The sequence below is a fragment of the Lissotriton helveticus genome, chromosome 10 (assembly GCF_964261635.1).
Source record: "Lissotriton helveticus chromosome 10, aLisHel1.1, whole genome shotgun sequence".
In the NCBI taxonomy this organism is placed as follows: Eukaryota; Metazoa; Chordata; class Amphibia; order Caudata; family Salamandridae; genus Lissotriton; species Lissotriton helveticus.
In genome coordinates, this window is record NC_136071.1 from 99,804,231 (window position 1) to 99,823,677 (window position 19,447).

General features: G+C 45.0%; 1 protein-coding gene across 2 annotated transcripts in view; it reads right to left on the minus strand.

Annotated features, from left to right (window-relative positions):
- Positions 1 to 19,447, minus strand: part of TBL3 (transducin beta like 3) — a 197,719-nt gene that overhangs the window by 122,700 nt on the left and 55,572 nt on the right. For both annotated transcript variants that reach the window (XM_078664866.1, XM_078664865.1), the window contains one exon: positions 15,658 to 15,799. In XM_078664866.1, the coding sequence (XP_078520992.1) occupies positions 15,658 to 15,799 (142 nt within the window). The remainder of the gene's footprint in view (positions 1 to 15,657; positions 15,800 to 19,447) is intronic.

Consider the following 19,447-nt stretch of genomic DNA (forward strand, 5'->3'; position numbering starts at 1 on the left):
TCCTTTCTAATTGTCTGTGAATAATAGAACAAGTTGCTTCTCCTTCCTGATTGACTTTTTTCTTTCCATATAATTCATTATCACCCTGCATACGTCTAGTGTTTACAATGCTCTTTCTGCTTGAGTTTTTGACTCTTGGAAAAAAATTGACATCTAGATTATCTGATTTATGTGGAAGTGGAATATGAGTTTCGAGGGGGAAGCGTGGGCTGGTCACGAGTATCCTGTCCATGTGTATTTGCATGTATGGTTGCTATATGGTGAGTGCTTACAGTTTGCTTACTCTGTCATTGCAATTAGGTACCCAGTTTTAAGCGTGACTAATTGTAAGGTGGCCCTAGTGGAGTGGTTCAAATAGATCTTTCATCATTTCGGTCAGCACAACGTTTAGGTTCCAGGTCGGCGTTGGCGCGTTTCTTATCGGGACTATCCTTTTTTCACCTTCCAGAAACCTTTTGATCGATGGTGTGGTGAAGAACCTTCTTCCTAAGGGACCCTTGTGTAAGCTTCTATCGCTGCTAAATATACCTTTAGTGGCGCATAAGTTAGGTTTATTTCTAACAAATGTGTAAGATATCTGGTGACTGTAGTATCACATGACCCGTCCTGAAAAAGGCAGATCTCTAGCACCTTCGTGTGTAACGCTCCCATTTGGCTCTGTATCATGTCCAAGATGTCGGTTTTCTTGCCTCCCTTAGGACTGCCATCACTTTCTCTCGCATCCCCATGTTCCTGAATCCTATGTGTTCAGGAGCCATGCTGCTAGACTCAGTGTATTTGGTTCTGGGTGCATCCCCCCACCCCCCACACTGCATGGAAACCAGGTTGTGTGGTCCTGGCAGTCTCTGTAGATTGTGTTCCATCTCTATCAGATTTGAGAACAATGTTTTTCTTGCCCATTGGGTAGCGGTTTGTATCAACGTCATCCGTACTGGTCTGCACTTGTTGATCACCATCTAGCATAGTGGGATCAGGGAAAAAGCATAAGCAGATTTCCCTCACCAGTCTATCTACAGCACATTCCTTAGGGAGTAGGGGTTTGGGTGTCTGGATGCGTAGAACTGGCCTTTTGCGTTTCTTGGTATTAAGAACAGGTCTATTCTGGTATCTTTCACCTTTTAAACATCTTCTCGATCACTGCCTGATTCAACTCCCACTCGTGTGAGGTGGATGCTTGCCTGTACAGTTTGTCTGTGGTTATCGTCTCTAGATGGCTTCCGCTATATCGCCTCTGCTAGCTTTGATAAGACGAAGGATATTGTCCCCCCTTGCTTGTTGAGGTAGAACATTGTTGTTGTGTTGTCTGTCTAAACTTGCATTGATTTGATCCACAACTGCTTCTGAAAGGTTTTTAAGGCTGAAACACTGTCCTTAGTTCCAGAAAATGTATGTTTCTTCTGGTTTTCAGTCTGTTATGATGGTTACTGTTGGAGTTGGTGGCATGAAGAGTCTTCCTACTGTTCTATTAGTCCTGTTCCACCACATCATTTCCTCCTGTACTCTTTGTGTGTGTAACAAGGCGAGGCGGAGCGCTAATGAAGAGTGGTGGACTCCCAACAATGACTCTGTTGTGCCTCCTTCCTTGCAGACGGACCCATGGGAGACCGGACTCGACGAACTGGACGAGGGACCCGGCGCCTTTAAGTGGGCGTTCTCGGAGGAGGAGGAGACCACTCCCCCTACATACGTCACAACGCCTGGATTGGATAAACCCACGGAAGTAAGATACCGGGGGTGTGACATCACCCCGGAGGAAGAGCAGGCGAGGAGAGGCGTCGGAGAGCGGTTAGAACGGAGCGGAGGAGAAGGAGAATACCCAGAACAGCGAGGAAACCCCGAAGAACATCCCGGAGGAGAAGGAGAGAGTTACGGAGTGCCTGGAGGCCAACGACCCCACGAGCCGCCGTGCCACTCTCCCAGGGTAGGAGCGTGGCTGACCCAGGTACGGCAGCGTATGGCAGTGTGGGCGGGAAGGAAGAGTGTGTAATTACTGTAAATAGACCCGCGTTTGTCTCCCGCGTCTCCCCCCTTCCTTCTGTGTTCTTTACCCCGCGTTTAACCCTCACCTTGTGTCTGCCCTTCCAACACGTCACTGACAGATTCATATTGCACGATATACACGGGTGGACTCCTCCCAGCCTCACCTCACCCGGCCCCAAGGTGCACAAACCCCCCCTAGAGGCCATTGAACTAACGGTGCCCTTCTGTTGGCTTCCTTTGCATGGGCTCCGGAGCGGTGAGCTGCCTCCGTGATCATCCCTTAAGGACAAGCGAGGAAGACCCGAAGACCCTGGAGAGGACTCCCGCGCTGCAAAGACGATCCCAGGCAATTCGCCAGGGAGAGACTCACGTTTAGGACAAGGAGAACTTTGATGCTAAACACCAAACGTGTTATCCCAATAAAACCCGCTTTACCTGCAAGACCTGGTGTCACTCTCCTCCCTGGTTTGCAACCTGTTGCTTCAGTTGGTCCTGATCCACATCCACAAAACCCTAGTCACGGCAGTCCTGAGCAGCTTTCCCAGGTTACAGTGTGATAACCACTAGATCTTCCTAGCTTCCTGTTGTATGTGACCGTTAGCTTTGGACCCATTCCTGAATCGATCTCATGAGTAGCCTCGCATGTGGTATTAACGCATGTGGTATTAACGCATGTGGTATTAATGGTATGCAGGAAGCCATCATTCCCAGCGACTTCCCCACAGTACTCGCCCTGTCATTTTGATTTTTTTGTTTCTATTAACTTGTTTGGGAAGCAGAAATCTAGTATGTGTCAAAGCGATTTGTCTGGTTTTGGTACCAGGAAGTATGTTGAGTAGCATCCCTGGTTGAGCTCTTTCAGGGCACTTTCTTTATTGCCTGTTTTTGTAGCAATTCTTCTACTTCTCGACAAAGACATGATTGCTCTTCTTTCAGTCGGGTTGAATGCTTTGGGCCCCATCATGGAGGGTGTTTTTCCAGTTCTCTGCAACAGCAGTGCTGGATTGTGTTGAGAATCCATTTATCTGATGTGATCTCCCTGCACTCCTGAAGGAAGGTTCCTATTCTTCCACCCACAGGTGTTGTGTGTGGGTGGAAATTCTCTGTGTTGCTGCTGCTACACATCTTGAAAGCTGCTCTCGGCCTTTCTCTCGCCCGCAAAAGGGCTGTCTCTGTGGCACATGGAATGGCCACCACTGTGCTGGGGCTGGAGTCTGACTTGTGTGCTGGAAGGCTTGATGTATTGCGAAGCCACCTCTTCCCGTTGGCCTTCTAGTGGGGGTGACTCCCCATCTCTGCTGCCCTCTAAACTGTAGGGCCCCCATCAATGCAGTGTTGTGGCCCTTTTTTGTTTGCTGTGGTGTGTCATCTAGTGCACACCCAAACGGGTGTTCTCCATTTAAAGGGGTGTTGATAATGTTAGGCTGAACCTCATTCTTGAACCTGAGATTCACAGCCAGGCATGCTTCATTAAGGTTGTCTTGCCGCTGTGTCCACGGCGTTGAGTGCCGATTTTAGGCACATGTTCGCTATGGTTTTGCACTCCTCTACAACGGCAACTGCCCTCTTCTGGTATTGTTCTGGCAGGTGCTTCATGAACTCTGCCATCTCCTCTCAGTGTTGATGGGCATACCTGTTAAGCAAGGCATTCAAGTTTGCGATGCGCCACTGTGTTGCAGCTCCCCTCTTGGATTTCCTCCCCACCATGTCCATGCTTATCCAGTGGCCCGGAGGTAGTTGGTACATTGGCTCTTTTCTTGGAGGTGACTACAGTAATGGAGTCTGACACTGGATTTTCCTAAATGTATGCAGGGTCCTTCCGAAGAATGATTATATTTCTTCTCGACCCAGGGTGTCACTGACTAGCAGGTTGCTGGTACATTGACCGCCTCTCTCTCCTGCTCCATGAGGCTCGGAAGCAATGGTAGGAATTTGCTCCTACTTTGTGAGGGCAGGAACGTCTCTAGCAGAAAGCATGTCTGCAACTTATATTCATCCAACTGGACTCGATACCATTCTACTGCCCTTTTAATGATCAGATTATACATGGCAATGTCATCTGGGGATGTTGGCCTCTGCGCATACATTTCCACACCTTCTTCGGGAGAATCTGCATCGAGATCTTGCCACTGTTCATCAAAGCTTTCGGACCCCATCCTGGAACAGACCCTTAATAGAATAGTTCTTGTTCCTCATCTTCTTGTGGTTCTGGCGTCATTGTGGGCGTCATTGTGGGGTTCCAATTCACTCGAGTGTTTCTCCTCCTTTACGCTTTCCGACGACGGTTTCGAAGGTATTCAGAATACCTGGAGAGCGACGTCAGAGACCGTTTTTTTGAAGGATCGCTGTAATTTTGGTCTCAAGTCGTCTTTTCTTGTGCTCCATCTTCGAGCATATAAGTTTCGGTCTGCATCTTCTTGGCTTTCTGTTGGGCTCGACCATCTGTCGACACAGGTGTCTTTACCGAGGCTCGCCTGCTGTATCCTTAACGTGGGACCTGAGGAGCTCTTTTTGCCTCGACTTGCCTACGGTTGGCAACATTTTCAGAAAAGAGGCAGTCCTTGGTGGTCTAGAGTACGTAGCTCTCGGCTCAACAGCCCACATCTTCTTCTGTGGTACGCGAGTACACTTCTCTTCCAGCTTTGGGTGTTCCTGCTCAACATCGATGATCTCTTTTTCAGCATCTGCTCCCTCTCTTTCTGTGGCATTGTCCTTCTTTTCTCCTGATAAACGGATTCCTTCTGCCCCATAATGAGTGTTCCTACCTTTGCTTTACTCGTGCCCTCAGTGCTTTCGGTGTAAACTCTGCGCAGGCCTCGCAGTTGTCGGTCTTGTGGTCTTGGGCAGGCAGAGACTGCACACCAGGTGATTGTCCCTCTGGGCAAACGTGGTGGTGCTCTGGGTAGAAACGCCATGGTGTGTTCTCCATCTCATGCAGAGCAGGGGGACTCTGTCTAGGCATTCTCCGTCCTTCACTCGACGCAAGTGCCATTTACTTTAGTAACTTTCAAAGAAAGTCTGTGAAAATCTATGGATGAGGCCCCCTTCCTTCTGCTGTGGCGATTATCTTCCCCAAGGCCTTCGATCTTTCTTGAAAATCCAGTTTCTTTCTTCTTCTTCCTTTTGATGACTGGAGAGCTTTCAGCGATGCTTCCAGACCCACTGGCAGAAAAAAAGAATATGTAGATGGCGACCATTCTTGGAGACTACCGGGGAGGGCGCGTGACATCAGAAAAGACAATTGGTGAGGACCATTGATGCCCAAAAAAATGGGTGGAAAGAGAAGAGGGACTACTGTACAAGAGGAGAGTTCCAGACCCAACCACTAGATGGCAGAATAATGCATAGGGTGTGTGAAGGAAGCTGGCTCTTTATGTGATTTATCAAAAATCTGATATACTATCTAACAATCGTATATACATACATGGGTGCAGTCCGTAGCGTTTTTTCTCAACGAGGAGAGAGATTATCATCTCCCCCGACCTTGCAGCTGTTTTTATCTTCGCTGCATTAATCACTTCACTGCCGTGTGGTAATAGGAAAGTTATCAACCACTTATCGGAATATGTTTACAAAAGAACCCACTGAATCTTTATCTACCTAACGCGCTATTTCTGTAACCTAAAGGGAAAACAACAATGGCATAAATCCGTGAACATAATTGCCCATCTTGCCATCCACGTCCAAAAATAAATTAACTGCCATCGACTGAGCATAGAAGTCTTTATGAACCACTTGGATTTTTTGCTGTATGCAAGCCTGTATTTTTACATGTGCAATAGACGGCTACCTGATGAAGGCACGTTTGCCCAAACACGCGTAGTTTGACACCTGCCGCACTGCCTCCATCATCTTTATCGTCTATCATGTATTTTGGATATATACATTTGTAAAAAGTCATAATGTGCTAATATATACAAAACGAAAATAATTATAAATAAAAATTATATTTTGATATAAAAATGAAAGGATGATACCTTAATTGTTTTTCTGTCTATTTCACTGTAACAGGAATAGCATTGTAAAAATCATATACCTAGCTAAAACTGTTCCTAAATAGTCTAATGTTCCCTATTTTTAGCTAGCTAGATAGGGGTCCCCTGCTTTTCTAACGATACTATCTAACAAGTCCAGGAGTTCTCTTATCGAGTGGACAGGGGCTTGCTATGCAATCCCAAACTGCTCTGTTAGGGGTAGTGTGGTTGAGCACCCTTAGGCGTAGCACAGATGAGTGCAAGGCACCTGCAAATACACACAATGATCAATAAGTGACACACACGACTCAAGAAGGAGACCCACACCAATTTACAAAAATAGCAAGTATCTTAAAATAGGTTTAGGCATCGGTGAAAAATTGTTCAGATAAGTACGTTTTTAAATATAAATTCTTTTAAGTTCAAAAAGTGGACACTGCAATTTTTTAGTTCTGCAACGTTATCCTATGGAAGGAAGAAAAAGTTCAGCAAACAGGTATAATACAGCGAATTACAGGACGAACATCACCAGCGGCATGGAGGCGGTTGGGAACAAGGTGCAAAACAGCATCGGGATCCCAATATGGAGATTGGTTACTGGCAAAAGAGTCTGCAGGCTCTGGCTAGAAAGCCAGTCAGGTTGAACCAACTGGCGAGTTCAAGTCTTGCGATGCTTGGAGACAAAGGGATAACTGGGGTCCTTTTCTCCACGGTCCGGGCAACGGATGCAAAGGTGACTTTAGGTGTCTGGTTTTCTTACTGAGTAGTTGTGGTCAAGGAAGCTGTAGTGGGTAAGTCCCATAGGTACAGGTGTAGATAAGTAGACACAGCAGACCAATTCAGGTACTTGTAGTTGATGTTTATTAGGATAAGTCAAGGTCAAGATAACAGCCCCATCAGGAGCAACCCACTGGCCGCTCAGCCCATCCTTAACTGACACTCAGATGCATCCAACATTGCACACACACAGGGCTGAGCAGCTGGATACTAAAGCATACACATAACATGAGAATACTACAGAAGCCTGCGTGCAGAAGCTGCAGGCGACGTCAGAGGGTCCATGAGGGGTGAAACCACAACAGAGTTGGACTCTGGAGGGCTGGGGGACCTTGATGGCACCATTGGCCCACTTCCTGGGGCAATGCGTGCAGTGGGGGCTTCAGGTGTCTGGTTTTGACAGTTCCAGAGGCCTTAGAGTGCTTTCTTTTGGAGTTGCCGCAAGAAGCAGGGAACAGTTGTGCTGTCCCATGCGAGGTCTTGGTTCTTTATCAAAGGCAGGTAGTACTCCCAAGTTTCTGGAGCCAACTGTTGCAGGACGAGTTGACTTTGGTGCAGTTTTCGACAAGGGATGCAGATAGGCTGGCAGGGCTGGTACCAGGTCAGCTGCTGCTTCTCTCCTCTCTGCTTTGCAGCTCTTTGGTATCCTCTCTTTTCTTAGGTTGTCAGGATCTGCTTCTCTGGTGCCAGGGACTCACCTAAATACTGAATTTAGGGGTATCAAGGGCTACTGACCCTTGGAGTCACTACGCCCTCTAAATGACCTCTTTCTGTGGGAAGTGTGCATAACCCGGTCCCAGAATTCCTAAGTAGTTCTGAAAATTGTGTCCACCTCAGTGTAGACCGCCTGAATGAAATGAATGAAAAGAAATTTATAAAGCGCATTTCTACCTGGAGGCCTCGTAGCGCTTAGGACGGACAAACAGTAGGCGTGGCAAGTTATTGGGTAATAGTGAAGAGATGAGTTTTAAGGAGTCTACGGAAGGTTTGCAGGTTGGATTCCTTCTTCCGAAGAGTAGGGGGCACAGAATTCCCGAAAGTGGAGGCCTTCCAAGAAAAGGAACGTCCACCCCACCTGGATCTCCGTACTTTCCTCGTGGTGGCGAGGAAGGCAGCGCTAGAGCGGAGACTCCTCGAAGGTTGGTAGGGAGTGACCCAGAGGATGGGTATTAGCAGGTCCAGTTTTCCATATGGCTCTGTGGGCCAAACACATGGCTTTAAATCGGATCCTGGACTGAATTGGCAGCCAATGAAGTTCTCTCAGTGCGGATCTCGCTGATAGTCTCCGAGGGATCTCAAGGAGTAAGCGAGCCGGACAGTTCTGGATCACCTGCAGTTTTTGAATGGTGGCCTGAGGGGCGCCCAAGTACAGGGCGTTCCCATAATCTAGGCGGGACAGGATAAGGGCTTGCACCAAGATCCTCCGCGCCTGAAAGGGGAGTATAGAAATAATTTTCCTTAACATTCTCATTAGACCGAAGCAGGTAGCTGAGAGTAGAGCGGCCTGATTATTAAAACAGAGGGAACTGTCAAGTCATATGCCTAGGCTCTTGATCTGGTGCTTTGGTGCAGGCATAATGCCAAGACAGGTCGGCCAGGCGAAGGCCGGGGAAGGTGAGAGAGACTTGCCTAGAAGCATTAGTTCTGTCTTGTCCCCATTTAGCTTAAGGTGAGATAGTGCCATCCATTCGGCTCCCGCCTCTAGGCAAGTGCCCAGAGCGATTGATGACCCCTCGGGGTGGTTTAGTGCCACTACCAGTTGGGTGTCATCTGTGTAGGTAATGATTTTTATGCCGAATGGAAGCACTATCTCAGCCAGAGGCACCATATAGGCGTTAAAAAGCGTGGGGCTCAGGGAGGAGCCCTGAGGAACCCCACAGCTAAGAGGACATCAGGTTGAGGTGGCTGCACCCTCAGAAACCTGGAAAAATCGGTCCTTCAAAAGGTACCGCAGCCAGGTGAGGGCCAGGTCCATCACACCAAGATTTCCTAATTGCTCAAGCAGGAGGATATGATATACTGTGTCGAAAGCGGCACTGAGATCCAGCAAAATAATTGCTTCTGAGCTGCCCTGATTTAAGAGTCTCCTTGCTTCTTCTGTTACTGCCAAGAGGGCCGTCTCTGTCCCAAGCTTGAGATGGAGTCGTGGAGTAAATTATTAGACTCTAAGTTGTGGACTAGGGTAGAATTTATGTGTCTCTCCACCAGCTTGCTCAGCCAGGAAAGGAGAGAGATGGGGCGATAATTGGCCATATCAGAGAGGTGTGAGTTGAGTTTTTTCGGCAAAGCTCTGACCTGGGCACATTTCCATGCCGGTGGTACCTTTCCCGAAGTAATAGATGCGTTGAGGATTTTCAAAATTATTGGGCAAATAGCATCAATCACTGAAGTGAGATGTCGAGGAGGAGCAGGGTCCGTAGGTGAGCCTGATGTTACCTTGGAGATAAGTGTGATCAACAAACCCTTATCTAGCAGAGGGAACTCCGCTAGAGAGCACTGTGGGTCGGGATGAAGACTCTCAGTGCGAGAAGTTGCAGACTCACTCAGGCGAGGGAGGAAGGATTGGGATATCATCTGGCTAGTACTAGCCTGGAGGGAACAAGCCTACCCGACTTGCTAATTTTCCCGCCTATCCAGATACCAAAGGGGTCCTGGACAAAGGAGGCGGCTTACTTTGCTGTGAGGGGAGCCAGATTTGCATTCCAGAGGCAGCAGCTCTTTGACGCTTACTTGCCCAAGAAGGGTAATCAACAGGTTATCTTGTGGGAGGGGTGTTACACCCTCTTCCCGGACAGGCTTTTGTTCTGGGCCTCCTGAGAGCAGGGGCTATCACCCTAGGAGCTGGTAGGTTTTCAGGGGGCAACTCAAATGTGCGCTCTGGGTGCATGCATTTGGTAAATTCATTACTGTATATCAATAAGACAGGTTTGATACCAAACATCCCTATTTTCAATGAAGCCATATTGTAGCTGGGGAACTCCTTTTCACCAGTGTCCAGCACATGTTTTAAAATGGCTTTCCTGCCCACTTACACAAGCAGTAATAAGCCTGACCAGCACACGGGCATATCCGCTCGTGCAGGTATGCCCTCACATGTAATATTCAGCTCCTTATCTTAGGGCTGACAGTTCTGTTGTAGGGGTGATTTACAAAGATCACATGCAGTGGTAGGGGACATGGCACACAGGGATGTGTAACATTTTGTGTTTTCACTTTTGTCTGCACCAAGACATGCAGCCTGCAATAGCATCCTTGCATTTGCTTGGTGAGGGGTCCCTTAGGGTGGCACAATTCATGCTACTGCCCTTAGGGACCCTCTTTAGTACCTCAGGCCCTAGGTACTAGGGTACCATTTACTAGGGACTTGCAGAGGGTGTTAAAGGTTTTGCCAATTGAGTAAACAATTGTACAGTTTTGGGAAAGAGCTCTGACACTGGGGACCTGGTTAGCAGGAACCCAGTGCACTTCTAGTCGAAATCACATCAATTTCCAGGCAAAAAGTGGGGGAGACCATGTAAAACAAGCATTTGCAATGCAATAGGTCTCGCAGCATTAAAGTTTGAGTTACTGGCATTGTAAATGACAATGCTTTGCATTAACTTTTTTTTTTATTTGCAATTGGTATATAAACATTGTTTGTGAATGGTTAGCTGTTAAAAGCCAGCGATAAAGCTCTAGGCCGTTTAGACTGTGCAGAGGAGAGACAAGTAAGTAAATGTGATGGACTGAGCCATTCTGGCAAAATATCGGAAACAAGATATCACCCGTGGCCTAAATATCGTATACAAAAATATCGGTCCAGTGGGTGTAGTTTTTGTGTTTATTAACCTCAATTGGGTGATACTTTTTGGAAAAAAATTATTTTAACTATAATGTTGGTCAATCGGCATTGAGGCCACGAAATTCTGTACCATGCCGCGCGGCAGACCACAGCTGTGACATGCACTGGTTCTGTCTGTATCAAACGCTCAGAGGGCGGCTTTCATAAGTCACCCACCTCGTCTGACTCGGTGATTGATGACATAAGGAGCTTGTGGAAAGCGGCTGCCGCCTGCCAGTGACCCGGAGCCGCACACCCGGCGCGAGCCGCCTGGGTTCAGCTGGGCCAGCGCGCGCACTTCCTTAACTCTCTACGAGTCACCGACCGCAGCCACCTTATCTTCTTAGAACAGTAAGTCCCGCTGGCTGCCGGGAACGCTGCTGGGATTTCACTTTGCAGCAGCTGCACACGTGCACCCACGAATGCGTCCGAGGTGCTGAACATCGACGCACCTCTGAAGCATAGTGTGCTCTTATTTCTGCAGGCTTCACCAGAGGCGCTCTGTCCAGTTCTGCAGACAGAGCTATAGTGTTGTGCCAGGCATGCACACTGCAGTGCTATAGGCCTCAGCTGGATAGCAGGCCCATTTTATTTATTTATTGTATTTGGAAAGCTTGACTCAACTAGAAGCCACTTCAGAGCGCTTTTGTGGGAAAAGGCATAACGGCCGCTGAGGTGGAAAAGAAGAGAACCGAAGATGTGGAGATCAGTGTTGTTTATTGTGACCCGGTGGGTGACTGAGGGAATGAGACCACCGGCACTTCTATGTGGGGACCCGCACTTATGTTTCCAGCGCAAGGTATTTTACAGAGTGCAAAAGAGGGACGCACACGTCTCGAGAAGTCGGAGGAAGAAATAGACGCCACAACTGTTACAAAGGAATAAGAAGGCAAGAACCAGCAGCAAGAGTGAGAAACAGGGGCAGGAAGTGTAATGGCATAGCAAGCCCACAGTCCGCCCCCACCCCCGGACATTCCTGTGAGAGGACTACATTTTGAAAAAATCCCCGCCGGGCCGCCGCGCTGCCTGCGACGACCCGGAAGCGGTTCGGCAGCCGGCCAATCACATCGCGGCCCTAACCGGGAGTCCCGCCCCATCGCGGCGAGAGAGAGCTGCCCGAGGAGCCGCGAAGGCTCCTGATTGAGTCCCGGTCCCGAGATGGGGGACCGGGTGAAGAGCGGCCGGGCGCATGGGGAAGGCAGGGCTCTCATGTGGTGAGAGAGCCCCGCAAAGCGCTACCGCCGCCCGAGAGCCAGAACCGCCGCCGAGCACCGCCAGAACAGGTGAGTGTGTTAAGGGAGAGGAGAGGTGTGTGTCTGAGTGTGTGTGTGCGTGCGTGTGTCTGTCTGCGCGTGTGTCTGTTTAAGGGGGGGTGCGTGTGTGTATGCAGTGTGTGTATGGCTGTGTATGTGCGCATGCGTGAGTGAGGCTTTATGAGGCACGGCGACGTGCGCGCTCCCGAGGTTCAATCTCGGCAAGGGAAAGCGCGTGGAACTCTGCTGTCCACGTTCCCCGAAAAGTAACTACATAAGTTGTCTCGCCAGACAGCAAAGCTTCGCTTTGCTTTCGTCTAGGCGAGACCTAAAAAAGGCTACATTCCTACAATGTGAATTCAGAAAAGATTCACGCTGCAAACAGTGTTACTTCATTTGCCTACTTCATGTATTTTCCCAGACAAGGAACAACAAGCAAGTAACTTTTTGAATTCAGATAATAGTTTTTCTGAAATCATCCTCTATTTGCCAGTAGTTTGTCTTCTGTACCATGCCCTATGTTAAATCACATAAACTTTACCAAATGTACAAAAGAAGTCAGAGAAGGCAGGATGGGCATACGTCTGCCTTTAGACATTGAATATGGTAGGTTTTCAGATCAAGAGTGAGAAGCCTTTCTAAGCAAGCTGCATAAAACCTGCTTTTGTCGATTTTGGATGTAAACATGAGCATAACTGTACTTTAACAATGCTTGGAGTCTCAGAAAGCTTGTGTATAGAGAAAAATGCAATACCAATGGAAATCAACTTTATCATCAGAAATTGCCAGAGTAGCTAAATAAATAAGTCATACATAGCAATATGTTGCACGTATAAATAATTTTAAGTATTTATTAAGGAGTTACAACAGTCATAGATTTAACCATAGTATATATAGGGTTCATTCGGAAATTTGTAGAAGTACCCCCAGATATTACGGATCTTATTCAGAATGGCACAAATTATGGAAGATTGCACTTCCCGTTTCCCTCCACCAAATCCATACAAAGGGTACTCCTTTACTCTTCCAGTTACCCGCAATAATAGGTCTAGCAATAAACAAACCTCATATAGTACTCGTTATTCCGTCTCCTGCTCTGAAAAAAGATAGTTTTGGAATTTGAACTTTGGTCCTTATGCAGCATATCACCAAGTGAAGTACAAATGCAAACTCAATACCTTGTTAAAGCTTCCCATGTAAAAAATGTACGTCTTAGCTGCCATGTTGCACAGTACGTCTGCGGCAAGTTTTATGACCACTGGTTAAGAGACCTCCTAAAGCATTGAACATTAATACTTTTATCAAACTCACAATTGAGCTGCATGCAATTCGATTGTATACAGTTTTAGATTGATCCCAGTTTGAAATACACTCAATCAATTAGCCCATTTATCAGTCCATGCCTTTCTTAGGTCTGGCTTAATAGGGCTGCTCTGCACACATACTGCATCTTATGCCGATGGCTCTTTCTGTATTATTCTACCCCCTTTTAAGTGCTTGCATTTTGATATATGACTGACTATTTTACATCTCTAAAGTACACTGAATAATGAAAAATATTAAATTATTTATCTGAGATGTATTGTATAGATAAAGTAGTGTTTTCTTCACTGCAGCCAGCTTTTTAAATATTTTATTCAGGACTCGAAATGCAAGCCAGACAATAGGCATTGCCAGTGCTTGTTCTAGTAGGAGGCAAATGTGCAGCAATTTGTAACTGATAAAGCCTCACAACCCTTACTTAGACGACACTCAGTAGCAAAGTGATCTTACGATTTATAATTTTACCATGGTAGTGGTCTCTTATTCGCTGTATTGAGGCCTAAAGAAAAATCTTGCAGTAGCATTCATGAAAGACGGGGAAAGCTGAGAGCGTACCACACTACACACCCACAGTGTGAGAATAAAGATGCTAAATATCTTTTCAGATCAGTCCATACCCAAGGAAAAATATATCTTTAAACTTTGCTTATTTAAAAAAAAAAAAAAGAACAGGAATACTAAATCTAAACAATGCTTTGTGGTAAAATATGTTTTAAAAAAATGTCCACTTCAAACTACTTTGAGGTAAAAGCAATAATCGGCAGACCAGTTACAAAGTCTCTACTAAAGAAAGCAGCATAAATATAAGTGCCCTCCTGGACTTCTAGAATTTGCATACTAAGTTTGAACCCAAACCACTGTTGAGAAGAACTGGCTTCATACATCCACCTACCTTGTAAAACACAGGAGGAAGTGCACATGCAGTAAGAGGGTTGGGAGCATGGGGTGGTATAATATTTTATATAGCTATGGATTTTAGTAGGGGTTGAACGTAAATGTCAGAAAACGAGTTACACAAAGTGCATTAATATATGGCCAATACATGATTCCCCATTTACAGAAACGTATTGCCATAGATCAGAGTACCCGTTTCCTAGGAAGGAATGTAGAAACAAATCTTATGTTTGATTTTAGTATTGGTTTCAATTAGTTTTAGCTTGATTTCCAGAGGCAAACATGATAATAACACAACTTGACCTTCCGTAATGGCTGTCAGAAAAACAAGGTGCTGGTATGTGCCCCACAAAAGTGGGATTCTCAAAGTTAGAAACTCAAAACATGTCCCTACTCCATCAGAAGTCACACTGTTAGGGTTGCCACTTCAGCTTTCCTAAGTCATGTTACATTTTGAGATGTGGTAATGCCCAAATTGCTTATCATTAATCCATTTTCAACAAGTAGAGCTTTTTCGGTTTACCATTCTTACTCTGTGAAGGAGATTCTATGTCTGATAGAAAGGTAACCCTGCTTTCCCTATTTAGACAAAAATACCATCCTTCTTAGCATTCATATAAAAATATTTGGAGTTTCTCCTATACCAAACTGGTGTTTCCTTCAGGTGCAGGACGTCAGTAAAACATGGGCTCTTGTGGCATTTTGCAATATCTTCCACTAAACTCTTTATCTATAGTCATTACAGAAGGGATGATAGCTACATCTTTATTCATACATGCATATATCATGCCATATCTATTGAGACAATATTGTGGTTGCTATGTTAATCAGAGATGGACAGTTCCATATATGATAGAGGGACTAAACTTCAAGAAGAAGGTCTACAGAATTCTTAAGAAGTGGCAAAATCTCTAGGGAAGCCCTCTCAGTGTGGACCATTAACTATATACTGAATAAGTTTAGTATAGCCGATTCATCTATCCTTGCTGTGGATTTATAGACAACGTGGTAAACACTGGAGTTATTCCCTTCGAGACACCCCTGCCGTGCTCTTACTTTGTGATGAAAGCGGATGCCCATCGCAAGATAAGTAAGCAACTAACAATTTGTACCAAAGGACCTCTTGCTGATGGACCTTCCTTCCCGAAGGATTATGGACACCCTCTCTGCAGAGTGCTCTAGCAGCACAGCCTTCAGGTCAGGACTCTAAATCTACGCACAAGACTACCAACAAGACACAAATAGCCGGAGGAAGTCAGCATGACTTTTTGTGGTATAGTTACGATTGTTAGGTAACTATGTCATAGCTTATTGTTCTTCTCAAAATGTGACCATGTCATGCTTATGTCAGTAATGGAATGGAGACTATGTCATGTTGATTTTCAAATCTGAATGCGCGACAATGGAGTGGTTGGGTCTGGTGACAGCTGGACGTGTTCTTTCCTCCTCACCAGTGAGCCTGGATATTGGCACAAATAAACCTTACTTATTTTGATTTTGCAACTCAATCGCTTCATTTCACTTTTATTTCCAAATCAATATTCTTGAGCATATCCGGCAGATGTTCTCTCGCACAACATCAATCCGCATAACTCACCCCGAAACCACAATACAAGAAGAATACAGCAAACAATACCTGTGGCTAACAATGTGGAGGTGGGATCAAAAGTGATACTGGCCACTGGTGCTGTGTGTATCGCCTTCCAGGTCCGCGTGCATGTGCCTTCTCGCCATTCCCACTGTTTCAACAGCAGAGCACGACTGGCAGTTATCAGAATCTGAAACAAGAGAGACTCAGTTATACACTATGATGCATTTAACTCTGTTTACAGTAGGGTCAGAATGCAAGACTCCTCAATTTTTTTATTTTTTTTAAATACTAACAACTTGCAGCAAAACGCCTGCAGACAACGCTTTTAGAAGTGTTTTTTCTGAGTTTGTCCCATCCTTGTCAGTGATCTCTGCAAGGATTAATACAGACCCTAAGTTCCATTCTGAAGAAGACAGATGGGGTGGGAAAATATTTTTAGAAGGGCCTGTGTAACCAGTTCAGTTGCTTTATGCCAGATTGCTTTTTAATACTATTTTAAAGTTCCTTTTTTTGCAGTAGGGTAGAGTCCATGCTTATGTGTGAAGTTTTTTGTGTACGTAAATTGTTTCAGGGAGCTCTGTACTGTTCTTGTTTCAGTTTATTTTTTTGATTTTTAGGGTGTAAGTTGAAAGGATTAGCTGCCGATTTTGAATGAACCACAAGATTTATTACTGAGAAGAAAGTTAATGAGGCAGACCAGGAGGAAAAATGTTTTATGAAAACATCTTATTTAGGATACTTTTTGTACATTTAGCTTGGATACTATTTAACACCCTTTATCTCTGGAATTATCTTAAATTTAGCAATATATCTGGAAATTAAACATGTGTAAATATATCCATAAAAGTGTGCTCTGAGTACCCGAGGCTTAAATTTGATCAACTTACACGAACAGCCTGCAAAAATACGTGCCAATCTTCACCATTCCTTGGTAAAACTGGCAAAGGAAACAAGAAAGGCAATATAAGATGGTTTAGGATATGCCATGACAATCTAAGTATCTGATTGGTTGATTGAGAGTGTGTGGACAGGAAGATCATTTTTTCCTGAGCAGCCTGTATTATTTGCTTTCATTTATTTTTTACGGAATCAGAAGCCAGTCAAAAATGACCAGACCTTTGCACAAACATATTTTCCCCGTTCACAATGATTCCATGACTGATGGTGCGGGTGAATGTGGGATGAAAGATCTCGGATTTGGATTATAAAAAACATCAACAGATAACAAGTTAATAAGTTGTAGGTGTTTAGAATTGCTAACAGGACTGTGATAAGGCACGGTCTAGACCAATGCTGCCGATCCCACGCACAGTCTGCGTTACACTGTTACACTCCAGACTAAGGGCCTGATTTAGATATTTGCGGACGGTTACTTTGCCACAACGGTGACGGATATCCCATCTGCCTGAAATATAAATCCCATTATATCCTATGAGATTTATATTTCGGTGGACAGGATATCTGTCACAGTTGTGAAGAGTAACCCGTCTGCAAAGATCTAAATCAGGCCCTTAGTCTCCATACTGAACTTTTTCCTTTCTTTAGCTACTTTAACAGCAAGGGTTAGATGGCTCAGTCGGTGAGCGCATGACCTGTTCAGGTCCCACTCATAGGCAAGGGGGTGATCCAGTACCGATGGGCGAATCATGCTCACTCATACTGCCCTTTACAGGGGATGAGCTTTCCTCAGGCATTCCTCATTCCAAACAGCCCCTCCTCAGTCTGTTCATGGGAAATTTCTCACAGTCAGTTCATATGGCTTATAGAGGTTAGACAGACCGATTCTACTACTGTGTTTTAATAAAAGCTGTCAATTTTCGATGAGAGTTGCACGAGTAAGCGAGTATGGATAATGGTCATTAAAGTGCATAGTTCAGCGACATTCAAAGATCATAACCTAGTAAGATATTGAGATGCAGCAAAATGTGAGAGAGTCAACTGTTAGGTATCCATCATTGTGGCACACTAACTGAGGTCTGCATCCATTTGTAACTTGGAGAAAGAGAAGGGTCACTAAAAGAAATGTAAGGACGGTTTATCTGCTCGGATACCAGAAAGTTTCTCAAATCAACAACAGAATTTGAGGCAGGCTACAGCCTATTTCTTTTCATCTAGGAAGCCATTGTCTACCTCCCATTTTAGCTCACTTTTAACATGCTTCTATGTTTTGTTTGGCTTTTTTGTTTACAATACTTGCTTAGGGAGGAATATCAGGACAGGAGATCTTGGGACTGCTCACGAAATATACTGAAAGTAATACATCAGTTGTTTTTAGTTAAATTCATAGGAGGAGAGTTGCAATTTTGCGATAAGCAGGAGTTTTCAGAATGCATGCAGGCTGGTCTTTTGAGTAAATATTTAAATTTGATTATTTCAATGTATTTACATTAGTGTTGGCAAGGCCTCACAATTGGACGTTATCTTTATTACACATTTGAATGTTCGCCTATTGCGGAGTAGAAGATCCACTGAGATCGGTTGACAGATGACATGTTTTTTTAAGGATTTACTCCCTCTAGACTGATCAAATGTTCAAGATTGGTTACATCTGGACAAAAAACAGTAATCAGCTTTTAAATTATACAATTTGACTATATTAGCCCACAATTTGATGGAAAATAGATCATTAAAACTGAAAGTAAAAAAATAAATAGCAAAAGGACTATTGATGTTCAAATGTAGCTTTTTCCTTTTCAGATCAAACTACATCACTCACCAAGAAACAGAAAAGGGGCAGGAAAAGGCATAAAGGTGAGAAACTATCTGGTCTAACTGTCATGTTAAGCTTACAGGACTTAGGCCTGTTAGATGATTCAACCTTATGTTTTTTAAGCAACCACTAGTCCTGCTGTTACTTTCAAACATGAATGGGACTTTTTCAACTTTACGTTTCTCAAAACATTAAGCTTCCCCTGCAAACTGTAGTTCTAAATCTGCCAAACTTGGCGAATCCAGCTTCATGCAAATTGAAAGAAATTGGAAGAAACTGGAGATTTAACCGGGGACTTCCAGTCTCACGGAGATGTATTCGGGGTGCCCAACCCCACTTCTGGAAGAGTTCAATTCTATACCTTAGGTCTAGCTCCAGGCAGCTACTTTTGTGAGTTGCTCCATGGAACCACATCTTGTTAGGATTAAGAAGCAGCTACTTCTATATTTTGGGTGCACAAACTGTTCCCTTCAACAATTCCTTGAGTTCGAGAACTGCACCTTGGAAAATGGGAATATTCAAGCCAGTAGTGAAGAATCCAACCTTAAGAGAGGATAACAAAAGTCATTTTGTCCCAGGTCTTATTCTTGAAAATGGAAAACTGCTTGAGAAATATATTTTCCCACTGGTACTGAAATGTGCAGAAGATAATGTTCTCCTGGATATTTTTCAGACAAGCTTGCGCACTAGTAGAAGCACAGAAGTTTGATTGACGATGGTGGTACTGGAATGTACACCTTATAACACTATCCATAACTTCCTACCACATCCCAGTACTAGGCTGGCAGAAGAGACTACTCATGCAACGTTCTGAGCAGGATAAACTAATTTCTAGTGAAAAAAAGAAACAATCATTGGCATTTCCCTCCATTCAGCATCTAGCCCAGCGAGATTAGCTGTGGTGTCCATTGGGACCTACATTGTTCAAGGTCTTAGTTATCATCTACATGCAGCGCCTCGCAAAGCTTCGTCATCATGCAGAGATCCGTTGCAACTTTCTCAGCGAGAACATGGGTCAGATGGTAGTGCCTCCTTCATCCACAGAGGTCTCTCCACGGATTACCCTAAGGCTAATTTCCTAAAGTTCAGTCCTACAAAGACTGAGATTGTTCTGCCCAGAGCAGA